At 41.8% G+C, this 20605-nt stretch overlaps 1 protein-coding gene across 2 annotated transcripts in view; it reads right to left on the reverse strand.

Moving 5' to 3' along the window:
• Nucleotides 1–534: 534 nt before the first annotated feature.
• The window catches only part of terf1 (telomeric repeat binding factor (NIMA-interacting) 1), a 44354-nt gene continuing 24283 nt past the window's right edge, over nt 535–20605 (reverse strand). The window contains exons 7-10 of one of the 2 annotated variants that reach the window (XM_072253804.1): nt 11894–11953; nt 11108–11211; nt 9744–9829; nt 535–2123 (exon numbers count right to left, since the gene is read on the reverse strand). In XM_072253804.1, coding sequence (XP_072109905.1) covers nt 1947–2123; nt 9744–9829; nt 11108–11211; nt 11894–11953 — 427 coding nt within the window. In that variant the 3' untranslated portion in view covers nt 535–1946. Of the gene's footprint in view, nt 2124–6095; nt 9320–9743; nt 9830–11107; nt 11212–11893; nt 11954–20605 lie in introns of those variants that run through there. The other variant, XM_072253810.1, reaches the window with a different exon arrangement.

A 20605-nucleotide genomic window follows, 5' to 3' on the forward strand; every position in this document is an offset into this window, starting at 1 on the left:
TATCACAACTTAGTACTGCTCTGATACCTTCTATGATTAACAATGTCATCACTTCTCTCTGTCCTTGTTCTTTTGTAAGTATATAATCTGGGTACTTGATAACTAATACTGTTGTTTCTGTAACACCCAAAGTTATATGGTATCCTATTTTCACCCTATTAGGTGGCGGGACAAATTTAAAACTATTTCCTTAATTTTCCATGATAGATATTATTGAAGTGCAGTGCCTAAATATTCACAAATTACTCTAGTCAGGCCTAATAAATAACTTGTAAACATTTAGCACAACATGCTTGATCCATTGCTTACAAAAAAAAAAATCAAAAAGTTTGTTCATAAGACATTTCTCACCGTCAACTTCAATTCTACTCGTTTTTGTAAGTTAAATTGTCCTTTTCCCATTGCTGCTGTTTCCACCTCTCATCAGTATTCTCTGGCCTCATCCCCACTTTAAGCAAGCATTTCAAATTTCAGATGTAAACATAAATACTGAAATGTGCTGTAATAAGAGACAAACACTACATTTTGATATCATTGACAAATAAAGTTTATTCACATACTTTACATATTGGAAATAATACACACATAGGTACCAGAGTATTTTTATGAAATCAAAATTTTAAAGGAGATTTCCCCCTTTAAGCTATTAGCTAATTCATGTAATGGCTGTCACCATCTGAAGGGAGATGACTATCTTAATACATGGACAAAATAACTGCAGGGTACACACTGATCTTGTAAAAGTAGGGAACTTACCTTACAATATATAGACAATACTACAAAAAACATCTAAATCCCAATATGGGATATGCATAATATTGAAAATCACCCTGGATTTAGTTCCCAAGTATTAGCAAACTCCAAATTTTCATCTTTCAGCCATTGCGAATGTCATTTTTTTTTTTTGTAGAAGTGGGCATAGTTTTTCTTCCAATTAGGAAATTTATTTATTTATTTGATGCAGTGCAGAAAAGGCTCTTCTAGCCCTTTGAGTAGCCACCCCCAGTTTAATCTGAGCTGGTTACACACAGCCAGAGACTACTGTCTAGGCTACATGTTCCTCCAAATCAGATCTGAAAAGCTTTAAAACCTGTCCAACAAGCAGAGGCAAGACTGTGCACCCCCCCCCGCCCCCAAAAGTATTGACATTAGGATTTAAATTGTGATTGTAGAACAAATGCAATTGAATAAAAGTACATGGGTGAGAACAGCAAATTAGTTAAAATGACATAATGATATCCTTTATAAATTTAATCACATACAATGTATTTTTTTAGAATATATTATTGAATTTCCACAGTGTGTGTACATGCTGGTAATGCAATAACACTTAATTGTAATAGATATGAATTTTACATTTTAACTCTTACTTTACAAGATCAAATAGGAAATGCAGTTCACAAAGTTGGCCAACTGACACTCATGTAAAGGTCTGAATGCTCCAAGTTCAAACAACGTGTACAAGTTACTCCCCATTTACTTGCTGCTTACTCAACTTCCATATTTGTTCTGCTTTGATTGTTCTCAGTAACATACAGGTAGAATAGAGGTGTTAATGTTGACACCTGGCATACCTGGAATGCTCAAAATGTAGCAAAGCTTCCCTCATAACCTACCACACACAGCAGAATGCATTGTCAAGTGTGCAGTTATCTGCAGTCTTCATACTTCACAAGGAAGGCACCTCACCACAAAAAGCAAAGTGATTTATGTATACACAGACAGAATTATGTGCTCAAATAGATGGTAAATTTTAGTGATCTGACAAATGCATCAAAGTTGTCTTCAAGGTTTATCACAAGGACTTCTTCAAACTTAACAATGCAGAGGCAAAATGGGTTGGTCTCCACCTGGCATATATTAAATAAAAAGCTATAAAGATCACCAATCCATCCCTTCACTGCAATGGTGGGTACCAACTATGGAATTTTTGATGTTACTAGTTCTCAGCTCTCTTCATCAGAGTGGACCATATGAAGCTTTTTCATTGTTCTCCATCTGTCCTTTAGCATGACACTAGTACGACTGTTGAACTCGTAGTGCTCCAAAATTTTGGTCCAATTTCCAAGCCCAAATTTTCTTACTCCTTCTTTTAGTTTCGTATCTTCTTCCCATAGCCAAGGCTTTAAAATAAAGGTGTCTTTAAATACAATTTTGAAATGCAGTTCTTTACAGACATGAAAGTCAACCTTAAAAAATTTATGTTATATCAACTGGGAAGAGATTAGGCACAGGGAAATAAAATAAAGAAGAGTAAAGAAATAACTGCATGTGACCAGTAGTTTTAATTTTGACGTACCCCATATAATAACTGCCAAGCCTGCAGAGCCATTTTCTATACAAAACTTACCATAGATACTTACTATAGAGTCAGACAGGATGGGAACAGCCCTTTAGCCATGGCAGGTATACAGGCCATTAAGCACACATTTTATACTCATCTTCTTTACTCCCATCAACCCCTCTCTTTCCCACTTCCCAGATTCACCATTTGTTGTTCTTCAGGCAATTTCAGTCGTCAATTAACTTATCAACCTGCACATCTTTTGGGATATAGGAGGAAACCAGAGCATCAGGGGAAAATCCACGCAGTCAGAGAGAGAAAATGCCAACTCCAAAATATTACAAGTTTGCATTTTGCACTTCACCTTTTACTTCCAGCTTTTTAAAAAAGTATGAGGTTTCCTTATATAGTGCCTTGAAAAAAGTATTCAGCCCCCACAATTATTTTCACATTTTACTGTCTCATTTTCTAACTGAAAATATGATATTTTTGACCTGATTGACAAAACACTGTGCATCATGTCAAATCAAAATAAAAAGTTCCGAAACCTGTCAACAATTTACTACAAATTAAGAACCAAAATGATGAGGCTGACAAAAAATATTCAACCCCTTTGTAATTACTACGCTAACTTTCCTCAGGTAAAATACTGTATATTACCTTACCGGTTCACCAAATTCGTTGATGTGGATCATCAGAATAAATACTCCTCTCTTCAAGGTTCAACAGTAGGGTAGATTTTCAAAAGACCAAACCAAAATGAAGACAAAGGAGCATTCAAGGCAAGTCAGTGAAATGATAATAGAGACCCACAAACCTGGAGTACAAGACCATCTCAAAGGCACTGAACATAACTCAGAGCTCAGTGCAGTCCATCCTGAACTTGTGGAAAAAATATAAAATCACAGTCACTATGCCAAAGGGAGGCTGCTGTGACACCACGTCACTCTGAGTGAGCAGCAGAAAACCATGGTTGCAACTGGAGATGAAGTTCATGGCTCCACAGTCTCCAAGGCCTTGCACAAAAAGGGTACTAATGGAAGTGGCAACGAAGCAGCTCTGGCTTAAAAAAAGGATATCCTTGCCAAGACAGAATTTTCAACGCGTCACTTAGAAGATACAGTAAAGGTCTGGAAGGTCCTGTGGAAGATGAGACTAAAGTGGAACTTTTTGGCCTCAACATTAAGGAGTACATATGGCACAGTATTAGATTTATGCATCCGCCAGGCAACACCATCCCTACTGTAAAGTATGGTGGAGTTAGCGTCATGCTATGGGGATGCTTTTCAGCTGCAGGGACTGGAAATCTGGACAGGACGGATGGGAGAATAAATGCTGCTAAATACAGAGGGATCCTGGATAAAAACCAGCTAATCTCTGCCAGAAAACATAAACCAGGGAGGAAATTCGTCTTTCAGCAGGACAACAACCCCGAAGCAGTGATAAAGCAACTATGTGGTAGCTTCAAATGAAGAAAGTTGACGTCCTTGAGTAGCCCAGTCAGAGACTTGACCTTAACCCAACTGAACATCTCTGGCAAGACCACAAGATTGCTGTCTACTGCTACTCTACAATTAACTAGGCTCAGCTTGAGCAATTTTGTAAGGAGCAATGGGCGATCTTTTTCCATCACATCGTGTAAAATAGATACTTATTCAAAAATACTACTGGCTGTAATAGGTGCAAGAGGTGGTTAAACTAAGTACTGAGTAAAGGTGGATGAATACCTTTGAACTGCTGACATTTCCGATTTTGATTTCTTAGTTTTTCATGTGGCTGAAAACTTTTACAAAGCACTGTAAAGGTTCTGAGATAACAAGCTGCAATATTCAAGATAAAGAGATTGGGCAAAACAAAAGCAAGCATTTATGTTTTCTGCTGTGAAAATTGGAAATATTAGGACAAATTAAAATTGGAAAATTTGAGCAGCGCCTTGCAGAACTTTTGCACACAGAGAGTTACCAAAGGATGATCCTCAAAGATTCTTACTTAGCTGAAGAGAATTAGATAGGAATATTTAAGTTAATTTCTATCAAGTTTGGCTCTTTGTACCTCTTAAGGCCTTGGCATCAATTTTTTCAGAAAATTTTTATTAGAAAAGTTTATTAATTTACAATTCTTATTTCTATTGCAATTGCCCTCCTGGACCACTGTACCATTGGTGCTGTAAAGTGTTATTAATGTTGTAGAAATCAATAATTTATAATGACTAAATATACCTTTGCCATGTGTCTTCTAGTATCATGTCAGAATTTTTTTGTGGAAAGGAAGGAGGGACTATAGGTTAGTGGCTATTGATTTTTTTGTCCAAGGGAGGAAGGTGATTAGTGATGTTTCTCTTCAGAGCTCAATTCTAGGATCTTTGCTCATTTCATACATGAAGTGAGTGAGTGAGTGTAGTGAATATGATATCAAATAAAAATGGAATGTGGAGATAACAAATCTTCAGGTAAGTGTAGAAGTGTTTAAAGTTTGGGCAGATAAACAACACCAAAATACAAAGCAATAACTGAGGAATTAATAAACATCATAATATAAATAGAAATACAAGGGTAGACTTACAGTAGCAAGGAACTGGGATTCAAATATACAAATGTCTTCAAAAGATAGGATGACTAATTGATAAAGATGCACAAAAATCCTAGTGTTTTATAAAAGGGGCATAAAATATATATATATATATATATATATATATATATATATAAAAAAAAAGATAATTTATAATGATTAAGCACCCTCCCCTCCCCTTTAGGTTGTCATGCCTGGTCTTTGGTACTTGGCATGAATAACCAGGCCTAGATCAAGGAAGAAGAAAATCATTAAAGTAAAACCAGGGACGAAGCTTTACACAAGAAAAAGAGGATCTATCTGCAGAGGAGAAATTAAAGAGTAATCTAATAAAGATATCTACAGTTATGAATAACATAAAAATAAATTTCCTTTGGGGTTGACATGTAGTTGTGCCTTGATCACTAACTCACAGGCCAAAGAGTAGTGAAGTTATATTTATTCTGCATTAATAAGAGGGAGAAATAAAATATACCTGAAATAGTATAAAGAAAGGGAAGAATCTATATCAATTCTGAAGCCAGAAAAAATTCTGAAGCCAGAAAAAATGTTGCAAAGAAAAAATTAAAAAATTCTAAGGGACATAGCATTAAGTGAATTGGTCCAGATGCAAAGAGGATAATGATTTTCTCTGAAGCGTTGCTGCTAATTGTTTTCAAATTTAGCTGGTTAAACGTAAAGACTCGAGAGGTAATTTCTGCCTAGCAGGTTTTAGAGACAGGCAAATAATTTGACAAATTAACAGCATTGGAGTCATGAAACGTGGTAGCACTGGGATGCAACCACTACTGGTGCCAGAGTATTGGCGGATCCTGACACTGAGGCTTCAAAAGATATTCTCAAATAAGGAATATAGGAGACCATGAGGGAAATGCAAGTGCAGGAGAAGATGCTGGTACAGACAATTCTCTAGCCACAACTGCATAGGCTGATATAAAACTAAGCAAGAGCAGTCTCAGTTAGCTTAACAAAGAGGGGATACATTGGAAGTAGCATGTACAGTTAAGTGTGTCAAAAATAAAGGAGGAAACAAGAAAAGAAGCAAGGAGACATTTCTATCCCTCAGTAATACATTAAGGTTTTGGTAATGTATTACCAAAATGTCTCAAGCTAATCTTTTTGCAGTGTTCTCATCCGTTAATATGCAAAGATCTATTTAATTAGTTAATGAGGGAGCATCTACAACACTTGCAGGAGAAAACTGCAGAGATTCAGGATCACTTGAAGAAATTCTGAAAATGTAACCTCAAGTTTTATTCTCTACAGGTAAGTGCATACCCACAGAGCAACCATCTAATCAAACTCCTTCAGAATTTTAAATGTTTTATTTGTTCTTCTGAACTCAGGGAAAATTAGATTAGGTCTACCTGTTCACTCCTCAGCATCACCTTAACAAAGCTATAATTATTGCCTCAGCAGAGTAGGGGCCCAATTAGAGGAAGTTAAATGCATTGGAGGAATGGCGGTTCCAGGCTGAGAGGAATGGGTGATAATAGAGGAATGACAATTTTTTTCTTGGAATAGATTTGAAGGGAAAGTTATAAATTCTTGAGGAGTGGAAACAGTCAATGAGCTTGAGGTTAACATGAAGACCTGGAGAGGAAACTGCAGGTGATGAGAATAGGGTTGAGAAAGCAAACGAGGGCTTTCATCCATGCACAGACAGGGCATATCAAGAACAGAGAAAGCTATTTATTTCAGCAAGCCAAGTCACATTTCAATTCAACAATAAGCACCAGTAGGATTAAGCCATTTTCATATTGCCCGTTTATTCATTATTCTACTAACAAAGGAGTTAAGCTGGGCTCCATAACTTAACGTCAGAAATATAACACTCAACTAGTAACTCGCAAGGCATGGTCTAGTAAAATATTGCTCTGAGAACAAACACCTTACTGTGTAAGCTTTGGGCAGGACATCACATGCAGTTTTGGGTCAATAACATTTGCTTTTGTTCTTAAAAATAGCTAGTGAAATAAAAAACTATGAAATATTATTATGATGCACAAGCTATTCAAACAAAAGCAGCACTTGAGCATAGACAAAAAGTATTTTAGTTGGAAAAATAACAAATTACATTTGAAATCACAACTTTTCCTAATAATTCAACTGGAATAACTTTAAACATAATTGACACAAAATTATACATGCACTGGATGAAGACAATGAGACATTTAATCACAGACTATTATGGAAAAAATCCAACATTAAACTAACATAGGACGAATACCACACTTTGTTGACATGTAGTCGCACAAACCTTCAGATTAATTTTGAAAAAGAACACGCCACAGCCTTCTAAAATTTCATGTGCATACTGTGTTTAATTCCAGTCAGATTTTACTGATTACGACAGATTTTCTACAAATAATCTCCTAAAGCTATGCATATTTAAATATGTGGTACATTTCAGATATAAACCTCGTTTTAATTTTACCTCCAAATAGTAGTGTTCTAAAAAAAGCCATTTGGATAGTTGAATATTACAACTGCAACTTATAAAGACAGTAGTGACATAGGTGACAACAAAGCTTCACTCCCAGATGAGCTCAATGCCCTCTATACTCAGTTTCACCATCAAAGCATGAAGGAACTCCCACGCCCACTATGACCCTGTAATTTCAGTCTCTGAGGAAAGCAGGACAGCATTCTTCAGCAGGGTGAACCCAAGGAAAGCATCTGGCCCAGATGGAATACCTAGCTGATTACTAAAGACCTGTGCTGGACAACTGGCTGAAGTATTCACCGATATCTTTAACCTCTCACTTCTGCAATTTAAGGTGCCCGCCTGTTTCGAGCATGCTTTAATTATACTGGTGCCCAAGAAGAAAACGGTAACTTGCCTTAATGACTATCATCATTAGCATCACTGTGATGCAGTGCTTTGAGAGGTTGGTGATGAAGCACTTCAACTCCCGACTGAGAAGTAACTTGGATCTGCTCTAGTTTACCTACTGTCATAACAGGTCCACAGCAAATGCTATTTCACTGGCTCTTCACTCATCCCTGGAACGTCTGGACAACAAAGATGCTCTTTATCGAACGCAGCTTCAATACTATCATCCCCTCAATACTAATCAATAAGCATCAAGAACTTGGCCTCAATACCTCCTTGTGAAATTGAATCCTTGATTTCCTCACTTGCACACTCCAGTAAGTTCGAATTGATTATAACATCTCCTAGACAATCTCCATTAGCACAGGTGTACCACACGGCTGAGTGTTTGGGCCCCTGCTCTACTTGCTTTATACTATGACAGTGAGGCTAATCACAGCTCCAACACCATACTAAAGATTGCTGACAACACCACTGTCATTGGCTGAATCAAAGGTGGTGATGAATCAGCAAATGGGAAGGAGACTGAAAATCTGGCTGAGTGGCGCCACAACGACAACCTCTTACTCAATGTCAGCAAGACCAAGGAGCTGATTATTAACTTTAGGAGGACGAAACTAGAGGTCCATGAGCCAGTCCTCATCAGGAGATCAGAGGTGGAAAGGGTCAGCAAATTTCTCAATGTTATCAATTGCAGAGAGGCTCTGTCCTGAGCTCAGCATGCAAGTGCATCAACGAAGAAAGCACGGCAGCTCTACTTCCTCAGATGTTTGCAAAGATTCGGTATGACATCTAAAACTTTGATAAACTTCTACAGATGTGTGGCGACTGGTTGCATCATGGCCGGGTATGGAAACACCAATGCCCCTGAACAGAAAGTCCTACAAAAAGTGGTGGATATGGCCCAGTCCATCACAGGTAAACTATCTCCACCACTGAGCACATGTATATGGAACTGAACTGAATTGAATTGACTTTATTTCTTACATCCTTCACATATATGAGGAGTAAGGATCTTTACGTCACGTTTCCGTCTAAATGTGCAATCATTGCAATTTATAATAGATAGAACAGTCAATGTAACAGGAAGTACACTCAAATCAGCGTGAGTTCATCAGTCTGATGGACTGGTGAAGAAGCTGTCCTGGAGCCTGTTGGTCCTAGCTTTTATGCTGCAGTATTGCCTCCCAGATGGTAACAGCTGGAATAGATTGTGGTTGGGATGGCTTGGGTCCCCAGTAATCCTACAGGATCTTTTTACACACCTGTCCTTGTAAATGTCCTGAATCATGGGAAGTTCACAGCTACAGATACGCTAGGCTGTCCGCACCACTTTCTGCAGAGTCCTGCAATTACGGGAGCTTCAGTTCCCATACCAGGCAGTGGTGCAGCCAGTCAGGATGCTCTCAATTGGGCCCCTGTACAAAGTTCTTAGGATTTGGGAGCCCATACCAAACTTTCTCAACCGTCTGAGGTGAACGAGGCACTGTTGTGCTTTTTCACCACACAGCTGGCGTCTACGGAACACGCAAGGTCCTCGGTGTTGTGGATGCCGAGGAGGAACTTGAAGCTGTGAAGTAGCATCCACCATCACGGATCTCCATCACCCAGGCCATGCTCCCTTCCTGCTGCTGCCATCAAGAAAAAGGTACAGAAGCCTCAGGATCCACAGCACCACGCTCAGGAAAAGTTACCACTCCTTAACTATCATCGGGGATAACTTCACTCGCACATCACAGAACCGTTCCCACAACCTATGAACTCTTCATCAGATGTTCTCGGTTATTTATTTATGATTATTATTTTTTATATTTGCACAGCTTATTTTTTGCACATTGTGTTGTTGGACTTACTGAGTAGGCCTGCAAGAAAATGAATCTCAGGGCTGCACACAGTGACGTATGTACTTTGATAATAAATTTATTTTACTTAAATAATCTTTCTCTCCTTCAAAACAACTCCAATACTGCTCTTAAGAGGAAGAGTGTTTGCTCTAATAGTTTTAATGATACAAATTTAGCTTCATACAGCATAGATATTTTTAAAGTTACTTACTCTTCTCTTCCTTGGAACATCCGAATTAATTGACATACTTTTCTTTTTAATTTTCACCAGATAACCAGTACTCGTGATTCTCTTCTCTGTAATAGAAAGAACTGTTAATGTTTGAAAGGACTTTACTTTTCCGCACACGATTTCAGTGGATATTTGCAATGCCAATTCTAACACAAACACCGCAGTTTCTGTATGCTAAGATGCTTCAACAGTGTTGTGATTTGGCCACCTGTGTATTTTATGCATTTCAAGCTTAGTTCAACTGTTCATTTCCTCAGTGTTTCAGCAATCTTCACCATTTCCATGGTGAGGTGATCTGTATCAGTACTGCTGTAGCTATTACATGTCACAAACAGAATAAATAGACTCTCGCACATCCTCTGCTAAGAGATGATTAACATCTGCTTCGTTTTCCTTTCAGTGGCAAGATAGAAATCAGGAAAGTCCTGAATGGAAAATTGAGAGTGCCATGCAGCCTGGTCTAAATCCTACATAGTACAGATCAGTGAAACTGAAATCCTACTTCATTTGTGCAAAAACTGAGTGTCACATTCCTTAAGACAAAGTGACCTCAGTCTTGTACATTTTGATTTGCCAGCTTTGAAAAGATGTATTAAATCGTAGTCTTTGTCTACCTTCATATGAAAATGCAAAAGCCCCTCGAAGCTGTTTTTAAAAAGTTCACTTGACAGCCAGCCTGTTGTCAATCAACACCACAACACAGAATAACTAATCCCTCATTTTATTGCTATTTACAGCACCCTACAATCACAGAAGTAGAACATGAAGGCAGCATCCTTCATTCTTACTCTTTTACAGAGTACTTAAACCTTCTGGGCCACAGGCACAATTTACAGCATTTACAGTAAAACTCCTGATTTCCATCATCTGACTGAACAGCTGCCAAGTGGCCCAATTACTTTCTACAGGGTAAGCAAGAAAAAAATGTAACTGCAAGATAGTAATTCTAGTTTAATAAGGTTTTGAACATGCATTTTGGAAGCTTGGATAAAAGGCCTACTGACAAAAGCTATTTTCCCAAGAGAACAAATAAAAATGGAACACAATGATATGAAGTTAGTCAATAATGTCCAGAACAGATCATAAAGTATACCCTGTGGAACATCATTCAATGAATCCTTTTATTAGCCATGATATGCAGAATACCAACTGGTCATAACTTGTGATACTCATTTTGCAAGTTTATTCCTCTCTGTCAGAAGTTATTTCTATAAACTTTGCAGATCTACACCAGGGATTCTATTCAAATTGTAAGATACAGTTAGAAATAGAAGTAGCAGCAATTATTGGGGTAATCTGATTAATAAATATCAAAATTGATCAAGGCATGTTGATTAACATACCCTTCCCAGATGATTTTCTTTTCCTCAAGAAATCTTCAGTTGATTCAAATTTTAATGGTTTCAGCTCTTTGTGATGAGAAAAACTGTAAAGTCGCTTTTTGGATCTGCAATAAAATATCCTTCATATTATAACTTTAGTGTAAAGTAACAGTTACCTTTACTAAGTTTGAGGAAAGAAGCCCAAAGCAGCAAACACATCAATAGTAAAGCAAAACCTAGCCAGGGACAGATTATAAAACCATAAATTAATTGGGATTAATTTAGTAACTGTTATCAAAAACAATTGTTTTAGAAGTGATTATTAATGTAAGAAAATTTTTATATCATCAAGAACAAAGCAAAAAGCAAGGCACTAATGAACAAATAATGTTAATTTCTCGTGTACTACAGTAATGGGAAAGTGAAATGGATAAATGCCACTTTAACCCCATGTGTTTTCTTTAAAAGGAGCAATCTAAAAGCAGTAAACCTTAAACATACCCAGATGACAATTTAAAACTCTGTTTGTCACATTAATTTTCTTTTCAAATATTATTATGCAAAATTAACACGAGTACATCGAAGTAAGCAACACTTACAATGTCTCAAGAAAAAAAACATTATTTTAAAGATTGAAAAATTTTTGGTGATAATAAGACAAAACCCTGCTAAGCAAGAAGAAGTGGGGAAAAAACCCCATTAATTTTTTGGTCCCAGTGTTTCAGTGAGAATGCACAATTTTCAAGTCTATTTAACATGTCCGAATAGAAAATACAATACAAAAAAAATCATACAATCATAACAAACCTTTTCATATTAGATTCTGTGTTATTCAACTCTTCATCAATGTCTTGCAATAAATCCCCACTGCAGCAAACAAAGAGAGTGGGTTATAAGGAAACTCTCAAATAATTTGAAAAACATTCAATGAAAAAGGGCTTCCCAGCCAAACTGTACTTATTCACACAGTACAGGATTCGTGCCCTCATCCACATTTTATTACAGCCCCAGTATTTATGCAATGCACAACCAGAAAATAACATGATTGTAGCAGAAAGCTATATTTCCTAACCCTGGCTAATATCTAGTTATTTGTTTCAAAAGGGCAGAAGTTAATTTAAAACTTATGCCCATGATTTCAATCTTGATGACAAGCTGATTAAGTTTCAGCCCTTCAGCCGATGGGAACAATGCCTCCTTATAAAATAAAACCTTAAGCTGGATTCTTCAAAAATTTCAATTTTCCCATCTATCTAAAATGTTATCAAAAATTGCCAAGCCAATTTTGGGACCAAGGGTATTGATGAAGGGTTATTTTTGTGATTGGATGGCTGTGACCAGCGGTGCTCCACAGGAACTGGAACTTGGTACCCCTGCTATTTATAACGATTTGGATGATCAGTAAATTTACTGATGACATGAAGACTGATGGAGTTGTTGACATGTGGATTGCAGTCTTAGGCTGTTGATATGAAACAGACTGGAAAATGGCAGATGGGAATTGATGCAGTATTCTGGAAGGATTAAGGCAGCTAACATATGCACCATGAATAGTGCTAGGGAGCACTGCAGAACCGAAGGATGTTTAAACTTCCTTAAAGGTTGCAGTGCAGGAAGATAAAATGCTTAAGGTGGTCGACTGGTTACTGGACAGTGAATAGAAAGGCACGGAGATTTATACTCTAAATTTATGAGGCATTGAAAAGATCTCAGCTTGAACACCGTGTACAGTTCTGATCACCGTGCTATAGGAAGGATGCGATATTACTGGAGAGGTTGCAGAGGGCATTCACCAGAATACTGTATGGGACGGAACTTTTCCAGACTGTAAAGTTTAGGTTTGCTTTCCCTGGAGCAGAGATATTAAAAGGGTACATGATCAAGGTATAGAATCATGAAGGGTATACATAGGATAGACTGCGGGAAACCTTTACCCTTATTCCTTTATCACGAAGAGAGTGCTAGTAACTCAAATACACTGCCTAAAGAGGGGTGGTCAAAACAGAGTTACTGACATTTAAGTCTGGACAAGCAGTTGAATTGCTAAAGAATAAAAAGCTATTGCAAGTGCCAAGAGATGAGATTAAAATGGGTGGGTGCTCAGTGGTCAGCATGCATAGGTACAACTAAAATGTCCTAATTCTATGTTACATACTGTAACTTGTCACAACCAAGATCTCCATCTCTAACACAATGGTGTAAAATAGTGCATTTTATCACAGTTCAAAGTGAATTTATTACTAAAGTACATATATGTCACTACATACAACTCTGAAATTCATTTTCTTGCAATCACAGTAAAAACAAGAAACACAATAGAATCAATGAAAGACTAAATCCAACAGGGTGAACAACCAATGTTCTAAAAAAAAACAAACTATGCAAATATAAAAAGAGAAAAAATAAATAATAATGATAAATACATAAGCAATAAAGAATACAAGATGAAGAGTCTTATGATGGTGCTGGTGATGCCCAGTGACTACTTACTGGTGGCAAAATACAAAAGAATGAAAACTATTAAACATCTTACTAATAACGATCACCGCCAACAATCATAATCATAGTATCATAGTCATACTTTATTGATCCCGGGGGAAATTGGTTTTTGTTACAGTTGCACTATCAATAATAAATAGTAATAGAACCATAAATAGTTAAATAGTAATATGTAAATTATGAAGTAAGTCCAGGAGCAGCCTATCGGCTCAGGGTGTCTGACCCTCCGAGGGAGGAGTTGTAACGTTTGATGGCCACAGGCAGCAATGACTTCCTGGGACGCTCTGTGCTGCATCTCGGAGGTGAGACACGTGCTGGCAGAGGCGCAGGTGAGGCATGCTTGAGGCAGGTGGAGGCATGGCGGAGGCAGAGGTGGCAGGAGCAAGGGAAGTCCTGATGTTTGATTGATTTAAATGCCGGGCTGAATTAGAAAGGTTGGATATGGCCGAGTTGTGGCAGCAGGGTCCAGGCTCTGCTCTATGATACTTACCTAGCTGAAGTGAGGTTGAATGCTCTGCCTCAGAAGGCAGTGGAGGCCAATTCGCTGGATTCTTTCAAAAAAGAGTCAGATAGAGCTCTTAAAGATAGCGGAGTGAAGGGATATGGGGAGAAGGCAGGAAAAGGGTACTGATTGTGGATGATCAGCCATGATCACAGTGAATGGTGTTGCTGGCTCGAAGGGCTGAATGGCCTACTCCTGCACCTATTGCCTATTATTGTTGTGGCCTGCTCTGGCTTCAGTGATTCCTAGCTTCAAGTCTGTGGTCTCATTACATTTGCTTGGTTTGGTGATGAACTGAGGCTCCAGCTACAGAGCTGCCTGGCTTTGTGTCTTTCGTAAAATTTCAGCTCTGAATGCTAATTGTTTAATTTATTGTTGGCACGATTTGTGTTCCTACCCCCACCCCTCTGTGCAATTGAGGTTTGATGGTCTTTTTAAATGGGTTCTTTGTTTTGTAGTTGCCTATAAGGTTGTATAATGGATATACATACTTCGATAATAAATGTACTCTGAACTTTGAAGAGTCCTTGAAAATGAGCCCAGTTCAGTGGGAACCGTTCAGTGACGGGGTGGATGAAGTTGAGTTTATTCCTTGATTCAACAGCTTGATGGTTGAGGGGTAATAACCATTCCAGCCTAGGATGTGGTGACCTAAACTAAACAGATTTCTTTAGCTTTCCACATAACCACCTTACATTTGTACTTTTGTCTCCAAATTATTAACCTTTGTGAAGTCAACAACACAGTTATGAAGACCAATGATTTACTTGTAAATGATTTGAATAGGCGTACAGAGAATCATTTAGAAATGCTCAGATGAGACAGATCTTGGGAATGTGATAAAGCAGTGAAGGTAGTAATGATGGGCATCTAGGATGTAGACATGTGGTTGAATAGGGCAGACTAGCAACAAATACTTTGTCAATCTAAGCTGTCACATTCAAAGACTTAGATACATATTTCTTCATTCCTACTCAACTTTTAAAAACACCCATCACAGGATATTACTAGCAAAATGCACCAGTCACTGATTTGTCAGAAAATTCTACATTTGTCATATCTTATTTCATTTTTACCCTTTTACAAGGATGCAGCTTTTGCACTGCTGTGGAACAACCCCAGTATTTAAGGAGTATTGTAAGATTACAGCCATCAGTACGCTTATTAGAATACAAGAACAGTACAGCACTGCATGGGTCTTTTGGCCCACAATGTTCTGCCTTCCTTCTAACCTAATCAAATCTAATCCAATCCTTCCCTCCTAAAGAACCCACAACTCTTCATTTTCTTTCATCAAGGCGCTTACCTAAAAAGGCTTTAATATGTCCCTGATGTATTACTGTCCACCACCATCCCCTGCGGTGCATTTAAAGTACTTACCACCCTCTGTGTAAAAAAAATCTTACCTCTGACACCTTCCCTAAACTTCTCTCTACTCAGCTTAAAAGGATGTCCACTGGTATTTAGCAATTGTCATTGTGGGGAAAAGGCCGTGACTGGCCACTCTATGCCTCTAATGATCTTATACACTTCTCATCTTCCTTCAATAAGCCCTAGTCTGCTCAACCTTTCCTCAAAGTCTTTTAAAGGAGGCTGGTAAATCTCCTCTCCACCCTCTAATGCTTCCACATCTTTCCTATAATGAGGCAACCAGAACTGAACACAAAATTCCAAGTGTGGTCTAACCAGAGTTTTATAGGGCTGTGACACTACCTCACAGCCTTTGAACTCAATCCCCTTACTAGCAAAGGCCAACACATTTCTTAACCAGTTTGCAAGTGATCTAAGGATTTGGAATCCAAGATCCTTCTGTTGCTGCACACAGCTAAGAATTCTGCCATTAACCATATATTCTGCCTTCAAGTTTGACATTCCAAAGTGAATCACTTCACACTTTTCCAGACTGAATTTCATTTGCTCAGTTTCCACCCAGCTCGGCATCCTGTCAATGCTCTACTGTAACCTATAACAACCCTCTACACCAGCCTTTTTGCCCTGGAGGAACTCTTGAAATAATTTTTAGGTCTCAGGGAACCCTGTATAAAAATTATTATATCTGCATCCCATGGTGCTTGGAAGTAGGTACAGAGATGTCAGGGGTAAGTTTTTTTTAAAAAAAAAAAGAGTGGCGAGTGCGTGGAATGGGCTGCCGGTGACGGTGGTGGAGGCGGATACGATAGGGTCTTTTGAGAGACTCCTGGACAGGTACAGGATCCTCGGTTTCCTCCGCAAGAACCCTGGCGGCGGCATCCACCACATTTGCCTGGAGGTGGACCACATGGCCGCCGTCCTTCAGCAGCTGCGGGCCCAGCAGGTGCGTACCCTGATGCCGCCTCTTGGTGAGGCCGAGGCCGGGGTCCGGCCCCGGGCCCCCTGCCGCCACCGCACTGTCGGCGGCCTGCAGCCAGTGCGAGGCAGCGTCAGGCAGAGGGGGCGAGGCCTGAGGCCTGGAGCTGGCCTGCCACTCGTTGCGACCGCTGCCTGGTATGGCCAGCGCCGCAGCGAGCTGCGAGCCCACTTCCATAGGCCAGTAACCAAGGTGATCATCCCAAAGGCAGAGCAGGCGGGAGAGGAGACATCTCCCAACGGCTGCAAAGGCAGATGAGGATGCCCAACAATGGGTAGGGAGGCTTGCGAGCACGCCGCGAGAACTGCCGTAGACCCACAACACTCAGGGCTTGTCTACCTAGCGTGTGAAGCCTGGATTCGGCGGACTGCGCGGAAGAAATCATCACTGGTTCAACGGGCAGAAAGGCGATTCTCAGCAATGCGTCGTGGAGCGATAAGAGGGCACACAGAACACTGCTGGCCATCCACCGCATCCTGACCTATCTCCAGCCGTCTCGACTATGTCTTGCCACTGGGTCCAGATAGGCCGGGACGAGAGAGTGAGGCTGACGACCTGCGCAACTCTCCCTCACTTTAATCCAAGTCAAGCGCAAGTCATGACTTCAAACCTAACGCGCAACCTGAAGTTCTGTGGCGATGGGGGAGTGGCGAAGCAGTAGATACGGATACACTGGAAGCTGTAGTCACAAACCTGCACGCAGGCGGCTCAGGGCATAGGGTCGCTCTCTACTGGACTGAAGCAGCAGTTGAGTTCGGCAGCCCCCTGGGTGTCTGAGCAGCCCTCTTTAGGATCGCTCTACTCACCTCCATGGAGGAAGGGGCTGGAAAAGGTGCCTCAAACATAGTCTGCTTCACTTCACCCTGGCCAGCTTACCGCAGCTGGTGGGGATCCCTCATAGCGGTCGACCTACAACAGTGAAGAAGAAAGTGATGGTGCTCAACCTTGGCACATGGAACGTGAGAACTCTGCGAGATAACATCAAGGCAGACAGACCAGAGAGAAGAACTGCACTGGTTGCAAAAGAGCTAGCTCGCTACAACGTGGACATAGCAGCTCTCAGCGAAACGCGCCTAGCAGACAAGGGCCAGCTGACAGAATGTAGTGGTGGATACACGTTCTTCTGGAGCAGTCGCAGCAGCGCTGAACGACGAGAAGCAGGCGTGGGATTTGCCATCAATTCTAACCTCGCCCGTAAACTCACCAAGCACTCAGAGAGCATCAACGACCGCCTGATGACACTTCAGCTCCCACTTGCAAACAAGAAGAGTGCTACGCTGATTAGTGCCTACGCTCCCACCATGACCAACCCAGATGACATTAAAGACAAGTTCTATGAAGAACTCGACGCCCTCATCTCAGCAATCCCACAGTCAGAGAAGCTCATCGTTCTCGGGGACTTCAATGCCAGAGTAGGGACAGACTACCAAACCTGGGAAGGGATCATTGGAAGACACGGCACTGGCAAGTGTAACAACAACGGCCTTCTGCTCCTCAAGACGTGCCACACACGACCTTGTCATCACCAACACCCTGTTCCGCTTACCCACCCGTAAGAAGACGTCATGGATGCACCCACGCTCGAAGCACTGGCATCTGATTGACTACATCATCACCAGGAAGAGGGACAGGATGGATGTCAGAGTGACGAGAGCCATGTGTGGTGCCGACTGCCGGACCGACCACCGCCTCATTGTGTCCAAGTTCAGGCTTCGCATTCTGCCCATGAGAAGACCCCAAGGGCAGAAGACTGCAAAAAGGCTGAATGTCTCCAAGCTGAAAAGCAGCAGGGTTGCAGAAGAACTCGTCAATGACCTTGAAGGCAGACTGCCAGACACACCACAGGATGACGGGACCAGCGTTGAGGAACAGTGGACGGCCTTCAGAGACGCTGTCTACACTACCGCCCTCGAACATCTTGGACCAGCAACCCGAAGAAACCAAGACTGGTTCGATGAGAATGATGAAGAAATACAGGCACTACTAACAGAGAAACATCAACATTACAGAGCGCATCAGAACGACCCCACGTCGCTAGCCAAGAAAGATGCCTTTACCAACGCAAGAAGAAAGGTGCAGAAAAAACTTCGTGAGATGCAGGACAGCTGGTTCAGCAAGAAGGCCGATGAAATCCAGGGCTATGCAGACAGCCACGACATCAAGCGCTTCTACGATGCGCTTAAGGCTGTATACGGACCCCAGTCCTCCGGCTCCTCACCCCTCCTCAACGCAGATGAGACGCAGCTGCTGACAGAGAAGAAGCAGATTCTGGATCGGTGGGCTGAGCACTTTAACAACGTCCTTAACCACCCTGCCGACATCAACGACGAGGCCATTGCCCGCCTGCCCCAGGTAGAGATCAACAAGAACCTCGACACCCTCCCCACAGTAGATGAAGTCAGGAAGGCAGTGAAGCAACTCTCCTGTGGCAAAGTGCCAGGACCCGATGCAATCCCTGCTGAGGTATACAAAGCAGGAGGCCCTGTCATGATGCAAAAGCTGACTGTACTCTTCCAGTCCATGTGGAAAAAGGGACAGGTCCCACAACAGCTGAAGGATGCCAGCATAGTCCACATCTACAAGAGGAAAGGCAACCGCCAGTCTTGCGACAACCACCGAGGCACCTCCCTCTTGTCCATTGCGGGGAAGATTCTGGCCCGCGTCCTGCTCAACCGCCTTCTCCAACTTCTTGAGCAAGGTCTGCTCCCGGAAAGCCAGTGCGGCTTCCATGCTGAACGTGGGACCGCGGACATGATTTTTGCTGCGCGCCAACTCCAGGAAAAATGCCAGGAGGAACACAGCGATCTCTTTGTGACCTTTGTTGATCTAACCAAGGCTTTCGATACGGTCAGCAGAGAAGACTTGTGGAAGATCATGGAGAAGTTTGGCTGCCCCAGCAAGTGCATCACAATTGTCTGGCAGTTCCACGATGGTATGATGGTGAAAGTTCTGGATGACGGCGACGAGTCGGAGGCCTTCCCAGTGACAAATGGCGTCAAACAAGGCTGCGTTCTTGCCCCGACTCTGTTCAGTATTCTCTGCCATGCTGACAGATGCCTTCAGTAACTACGAAGAAGGAATCCACGTCAGATACAGGACTGACGGCAGGTTGTTCAACCTTAGGCACCTGCAGGCAGTTACAAAGGTGCGAGAGACTGTCATCAGAGACTTGTTGTTTGCTGATGACTGCGCACTCAACGCCAGCACAGAGCAGGAGATGCAGCGTGAAATGGACTGCTTCTCACAAGCCTGCGACAACTTCGGTCTCACTATCAGCACCAAAAAGACTGAAGTTATGTACCAGCCTGCCCCAGGAAAGCCATACCAGGAGCCGTGCATCACGGTGAAGGGCCAGAACCTCCAGGCAGTCGACAACTTCACCTACCTGGGCAGCATACTCTCTCGCGCAGTGAATGTAGACGCTGAGGTCAACAACAGGATTGCCAAAGCCAGCGCCGCCTTTGGGAGACTCTGTGAGAACGTCTGGGAGTGGAGAGGACTCAGCCTTACCACCAAGCTGAAGGTCTACTGTGCAGTGGTCCTTACTACCCTCCTCTAGGCCAGCGAGACCTGGACTGTCTACAGCAGACACGCCAAACAGCTCAACCACTTTCATCTGAGCTGTCTCCGCAGACTCCTCCACATCTGGTGGCAGGACAAAGTCCCCGACATGGAAATCCTGGAATGAGCTGGGCTCTGCAGCGTCTACACCCTCCTGCTGAAAGCCCAAGCCAGGTGGGCTGGACATGTGGTCAGAATGCCAGACAGCCGATTGCCTAAGCAGCTGTTGTACGGAGAACTGTGTCAGGGCAAGCGCTCAGTTGGGGGGCAGAAGAAACGTTACAAAGACTGCCTCAAAGCGTCCCTCAAATGCTTGGGTGTCGACATCAACACGTGGGAGACGCTTGCCCTCAACCGTCCAGCTTGGCGCAGCAAGATCACCACAGGAGCCCGTGCAGCTGAAGTCAGGCGCATCATCGAGGCGCAACGAAAGTGTGCTGTGCGCAAGACCCGAGGAGCATCCACTGCCACGACAGCACCCACCCACTTGTGTCCCACATGTGGGCGAGCCTTTAGGGCCCGGATTGGCCTCATCAGTCACCTCCAGACCCACAGCCACCAATCTCCCATTTGACTTTGAAGCCATGGTCATCTTCGACTACGAAGGACG

This window comes from Mobula birostris, chromosome 1 (assembly GCF_030028105.1).
Source record: "Mobula birostris isolate sMobBir1 chromosome 1, sMobBir1.hap1, whole genome shotgun sequence".
Taxonomy (NCBI): domain Eukaryota; kingdom Metazoa; phylum Chordata; class Chondrichthyes; order Myliobatiformes; family Myliobatidae; genus Mobula; species Mobula birostris.